Source organism: Mandrillus leucophaeus, unplaced genomic scaffold (assembly GCF_000951045.1).
Source record: "Mandrillus leucophaeus isolate KB7577 unplaced genomic scaffold, Mleu.le_1.0 Scaffold30, whole genome shotgun sequence".
Lineage (NCBI taxonomy): Eukaryota > Metazoa > Chordata > Mammalia > Primates > Cercopithecidae > Mandrillus > Mandrillus leucophaeus.
In genome coordinates this window covers 1,524,249-1,529,800 of record NW_012103143.1, presented here as the reverse complement: position 1 = coordinate 1,529,800, position 5,552 = coordinate 1,524,249, and the positions used below count along the sequence as shown (strand labels likewise).

Genomic DNA, 5,552 nt, shown 5'->3' with positions numbered 1-5,552 from the left:
TGACCTCTTAGATATAGCTTCTTCATTAATTTTTAAATTGTGTTTAATCTGCTGTTTAGCTTATCCATTATTTTTTCATTCCTATATATTTTTTTCTTTCTTTTTTTTTTTTTTAACAGAAGCCGTGGCTTTTTTTTTTTTTTTTAAAGACAGATTCTCAGTGTGTTACCCATGCTGGAGTGCAGTGGCATGATCACTGCAGCCTCCAACTTCTGGGCTCAAGTGATTCTCTCACCTCAGCCTCCTGAGTAGATGGGACTACAGATGTGCCGCCACCACGCCTGGCTAATTTTTTGTATTTTTAGTAGAGAGGGGGTTTCATCGTGTTAGCCAGGATGGTCTTGATCTCCTGACCTCATGATCCGTCCACCTCGGCCTCCCAAAGTGCTGGGATTACAGGTGTGAGCCACCACACCCGGCATATACATTTATTTTTATTTACCCTACTCTGGCTTCAGTTTGTTCCTTCAGTCTGGGGACTTGAAGTCTGTGGAAGTCTTTATGGAAAAATTTCAGCCATTATCTCTTTGATTATTGCTTATCGCTCATTCTCTATATATTTCCTCCACCTGAGACTCCCAAGGACTTATCTGTCTTCTTCTTTGAAGCAGGGTCTCGCTTTGTCACCAAGGCTGGAGTGCAGTGGCATGATCACTGCAGCCTCCAACTTCTGGGCTCAAGTGATTCTCTCACCTCAGCCTCCTGAATAGCTGGGACTACAAGCATGAGCCACCACACACCACACCCAGCCTTTTTTTTTTTTTTTAAGAGTCAGGGTCTGGCCGGGCGCAGTGGCTCACGCCTGTAATCCCAGCACTTTGGGAGGCTGAGGCAGGTGAATCACAAGGTCAGGAGTTTGAGACCATCCTGGACAACATGGTGAAACCCTGTCTCTACTGAAAAAAAAAAAAAAAAAAAAAAACAAGAGTCAGGGTCTTGCTGCTAGCCGGGCTGGTCTCAAACTCCTGGCCTCAAGTGATCCTCCTGCCTTAGCCTCCCAAAATGCTGGGATTACAGGCATGAGCCACCACATCCAGTCTTCTAGTGACTTTTACCTACCCTTTAATATTTTCCATCCTTTTGTCTCTCAGTGTTACATTATAAGTGACCTCTTAGATATAGCTTCTTCATTAATTTTTAAATTGTGTTTAATCTGCTGTTTAGCTTATCCATTATTTTTTCATTCCTATATATTTTTTTTTCTTTCTTTTTTTTTTTTTTTTAACAGAAGCCGTGGCTTTTTTTTTTTTTTTTTTTTAAAGACAGATTCTCAGTGTGTTACCCATGCTGGAGTGCAGTGGTGTGATCTCCGCTCACTGCAACCTCTGCCTCCTGGGCTCAAGCGATCTTCTCACCTCAGCCTGCAGAATAGTTGGGACCACAGATGCAAGCACAACCACGCCCATCTAATTTTTGTAGTTTTAGTAGAGACAGGGTTTCACCATGTTGCCCAGGCTGGTCTCGAACTCCTGAGCTCAAGCAACCCGCCCACCTTGGCCTCCCAAAGTGCTGGGATTCCAGGCATGAGCCACACACCTGGCTTGTTGGGTTACTTTTTAAATCTTCCGGTTCTCTGTTGATGCTATTCTGTTACTGCATGTTAATCTCTCTTCTCCTTTTAGCCCTCTTTTATTTGCATGTGTCTTGTGGTCTCTTAGGCGGTTGTATTATGTACACTGATATGCCAGTCCTCTTGTTTTTGTCTCTGCCTCGTCTCCTTCATGGTGGTTTCTTTACTTTTATAATCTGTAGGGTTTTTGTTTTGTTTTGTTTTGTTTTTGAGATGGAGTCTCGATCTGTTGCTCAGGCTGGGGTGCAATGGAGTGATCTCAACTCACTGCAGCTCCACCTCCCAGGCTCAAGCGATTCTCCTGCCTCAGCCTCTGAGTAGCTGGGATTACGGGTGTGTGCTACCTCGACCGGTTAGTTTTTGTATTTTTAGTAGAGATGGGGTTTCACCATGTTGGCCAGGCTGGCCTCAAACTCCTGACCTCAGGTGATTCACCCGCCCTAGCCTCCCAAAGTGCTAGGATTATAGGCGTAAGCCATCACTCCTGGCCTGATAATCTGTAGTTTTTATCACAAGTTCTCCTTTGGGAGCAGCAGGATTTTTTTCCAGTTTTTTTCAGCTTTTCACACCCTGGAGAGAGACCACACTCCTGCTTGAAGGGCAGGCCCTGGAGTTCTAGGCTCTTTAGGGTAGCTGTTTCCACTCCCGGCCCTGAACATCTGTTCCTTGCCACTTTCTCCAACTGGTCAGTGCAGACAGATTAATATCTTAGCCTTTGGAGACCCTGGAATGTATCCAGGGGTTTTGTTTCTTGCTCCCCACACTCCTACGGTTCTTCTGTCACTCATGGGTGTAGGAGTCCAGGCGCCCAAGCCTCTAGGCGGATCTGAAACCCCTCAGGGTTAGCTCACTCCTGCAACCCCAGCTTCGATTTCTTTGTCTTTGATACATGGAGGCATCCCTTTCTTTCTTTCAAGCTCGCTTTTTTTACGCTTGGGGTTTTTTTTTTTTGTTTTTTTTTTTTTGAGACGGATGGACGGTCTCCTCCATCTCCATCCTGGAGGCTCCTGCGGGAGGGCTGTAGTCACTCTGTCACCCAGGCTGGAGTGCAGTGGCACAATCTCTACTCACTGCAAGCTCCGCCTCCTGGGTTCACGCCATTCTCCTGCCTCAGCCTCCCGTGTAGCTGGGACTAAGGTGCCCGCCACCGCACCCGGCTAATTTTTGTGTTTTTAGTAGAGACGGGGTTTCACCGTGTTAGCCAGGGTGGTCTTGATCTCCTGACCTCGTGATCCGCCCGTCTCGGCCTCCCAAAGTGTTGAGATTACGGGCGTGAGCCACCGCGCCCGGCCTGTTTGTTTGTTTTTTGTCTTTTATTTTTCCTTTTTGTGGAGAATGGGGGTCTCAATATATTGCACAGGCAGGTCTCAAACTCCTGGACTCAAGCTGTCCTCCCGCTTCTGTCCCACTAACAGCTGGGATTACAGGTGTGAGCCACCGCACCCGGCTCAAGTTCATTCAATAAAAAAAAACCTATAAATATAAGTAGTGGGAGGGGTCCAGCCATCCTCTCCATTCATCATGCCACTGGGGCGTCCCCAGTGAATGCCACCAGTGCCAGGGAACTCCCTACCTCCCAGGGGTCTGGAGAGACCCAAATCTTGCTCACACTGAGGAACAGTGGACAGCTGAGGGCAGGTCTTCTCCAGGCAGCTTGAGTAGGGGGAGGTAAGGATGAGGATGGGTAGGTAACATAACAAGCAGACCTCGAGGCCAGGTGTTTCCAGGGATATAAGAAGTCTGGGGGCTGCTGGGTCTCCTCCATCTCCATCCTGGAGGCTCCTGCGGGAGGGCTGTAGTCTGGGTCCGGCCGGTGTCTGGGGCCACAGGGGCAACAGATATTCCCTGCTGGAGCCTCAGTGGCGGGAAAGCATCATCACAAACTCTGCGGGAGAGAAGGGCAGGGCTTGGGCCAGTCCACATCAGGGATCCCAGGAGGTGCTGGGCTCAGCCTGGGCCCTGGAAGGACGGGAGGGTTTTCTGGGAAGGAGACTCACCGTCAAAGTCTACGGTGCCATCCCCATTGAGGTCCACTTCTCGGAGCATCTCGTCCAGCTCAGGACCCGCCAGCGGCTCCCCGAGCAGAGCCGGTACGGCCTCCCGCAGCTCCGCTACCGTAATTCGTCCATCCCTGTCCCTGTCAAACTAAGGTCCCGGCAAGGCTCAGCCCCTCCCACCCAAAGCTGCCTCAGCCTGCAGCCAGCTCCACTCTTCTATTTTTTATTTTATCTGTTTTTTAATTTTATTTATTTATTTATTCTGAGATGGAGTCTTGCTCTGTCACCAGGCTGGAGTGCAGTGACACGATCTCGGCTTACTGCAACCTCTGCCTCCAGGGTTCAAGTGATTCTCCTGCCTCAGCCTCCTGAGTAGCTGGGATTACCGGTGCCCACCACAACCCCCGGCTAATTTTTATATTTTTAAGAGAGATGGGGTTTCGCCATGTTAGCCAGGCTGACCTCGAACTCCTGACCTCAGGTGATCTGCCCATGTTGGCCTCCCAAAGTGTTGGGATTAAGGCTTGAGCCACCGCACCCGGCCAGCCAGTTCCACTCTTACCACTGCCTGTACCTAGATGCTCCCCCACCCACCATCTCTGCCCATGCACACCTTCCCCATCTTCCCACACCAAGGTGGTTTGCCTCCTGCTCCAGGAAGTCCTCCTGGATGGATCCCCTAGCTGAGAGTGAGCTGAACCCTCTTTGACCCATCCCTGGGCCCCAGTCCCATCTCCTGCAGGGCTCTGGGCCTTCCCAAGGCTGAGACCTGAGTGAGAGGCCAGCAAGGATGCCACCCAGCCCTGCCCCCCTCTGCCCACCTCACCACACTCCGCACCTCTCGGAAGGCGATGCGCAGCTCTCGCACCCCCAGCATATGCGCCGTCTCCTCCCTCAGCTTTGGGCCTATCAGTTCTACGAACTCCTCAAAGTCCACACGGCCACCCACTGCGGACCCAGGAAGAGTGTCACAATGGTGAGGGCATAAGGGCTGAAGTCAAAGGAGGGACATCCCACAGGCCAGGCACCCCCACCCCCAGGCTCTGCACCTAGGAAGAAACCCCTGTCCACGCTTGCAGCAGATAGGAGGCCGGAACCCCCGTCCTTGGCTGCTGGGGTGCCGGGGCTGCTTCTGCTCTTAGCAAAGAACCCAAGTGTGCGAGGAAGAGACTAGGCTTTGGAGCCAGATAGTGCCCGCTGCAAGTCTTGGCCCTGCTGCTGATGTGCGTGGCACTGGCTGACTTACTGACCCTCCCTCATCCTAGGAGTGGGGCGAGGAGCCTACTCCATGGGGTTCAAGTTCATGGCCATGAAGTACTGGAGCCCAGTGGGCAGCAATAAATGCCACTTCTGAACACACGCATGCAGTCTGTGCCTCAGTTCTAAGATGCCATCAGTCACACAAAGCACTCATGGTCACACAACTGCTTTGGGGACAGAAAAGAAGCATGACACTAAATGTCCACCTCAATTGTAAATCACATCCCCATTTTGGAAATTATGCGGAAAAAATGCTGGAGTCCTGGAATGAAGTGAATATGAGATTTGTCTGAGGACAGACCAGCGAAGGGGAACCACACAGTGCCTGCCATCAGACACTGAGTCGCAAGGCATGGCTGGGGTCCTCTCGCATCAGGGCAACCCCGATTCAGGCAGCTGCCACCAGGGCGCAGGGCTGAGGCAGGGTCACAGAGAGAGAGAAGGAAAGGGTGCCAGGTGACTAATACCAGTGGAAAGCACTCTATCACTGCGTCAGGGGCTTCTGGGTCAGCGAGGCAGGAAGGGCTTGGGTGGAAGGAGCAAATGTGTACAGTGGCCATGGCAACAGACATCCCGAGCCAGGGTCCTCAACCTGAGCCCCAAGGGGCTCTCCTGGGTCTCCAGACTGACTTGCTGGCCTGCCTTCCCACACAGACAGGCAGGAGCTGGAACCCGGTGCCCCCGCCTGGACACCGTCACACTCCCTCACTCCCACCAGCACCCCA

The 5,552-nt window shown here is 51.6% G+C and overlaps 1 protein-coding gene across 2 annotated transcripts in view; it reads right to left on the bottom strand.

Moving 5' to 3' along the window:
• Nucleotides 1-2,872: 2,872 nt before the first annotated feature.
• The window catches only part of CABP4 (calcium binding protein 4), an 8,574-nt gene continuing 5,894 nt past the window's right edge, over nucleotides 2,873-5,552 (bottom strand). For both annotated transcript variants that reach the window (XM_011987004.1, XM_011987002.1), the window contains 2 exons: nucleotides 3,568-3,715; nucleotides 2,873-3,455 (listed from right to left, as the gene is read on the bottom strand). In XM_011987004.1, coding sequence (XP_011842394.1) covers nucleotides 3,427-3,455; nucleotides 3,568-3,715 — 177 coding nt within the window. In that variant the 3' untranslated portion in view covers nucleotides 2,873-3,426. The remainder of the gene's footprint in view (nucleotides 3,456-3,567; nucleotides 3,716-5,552) is intronic.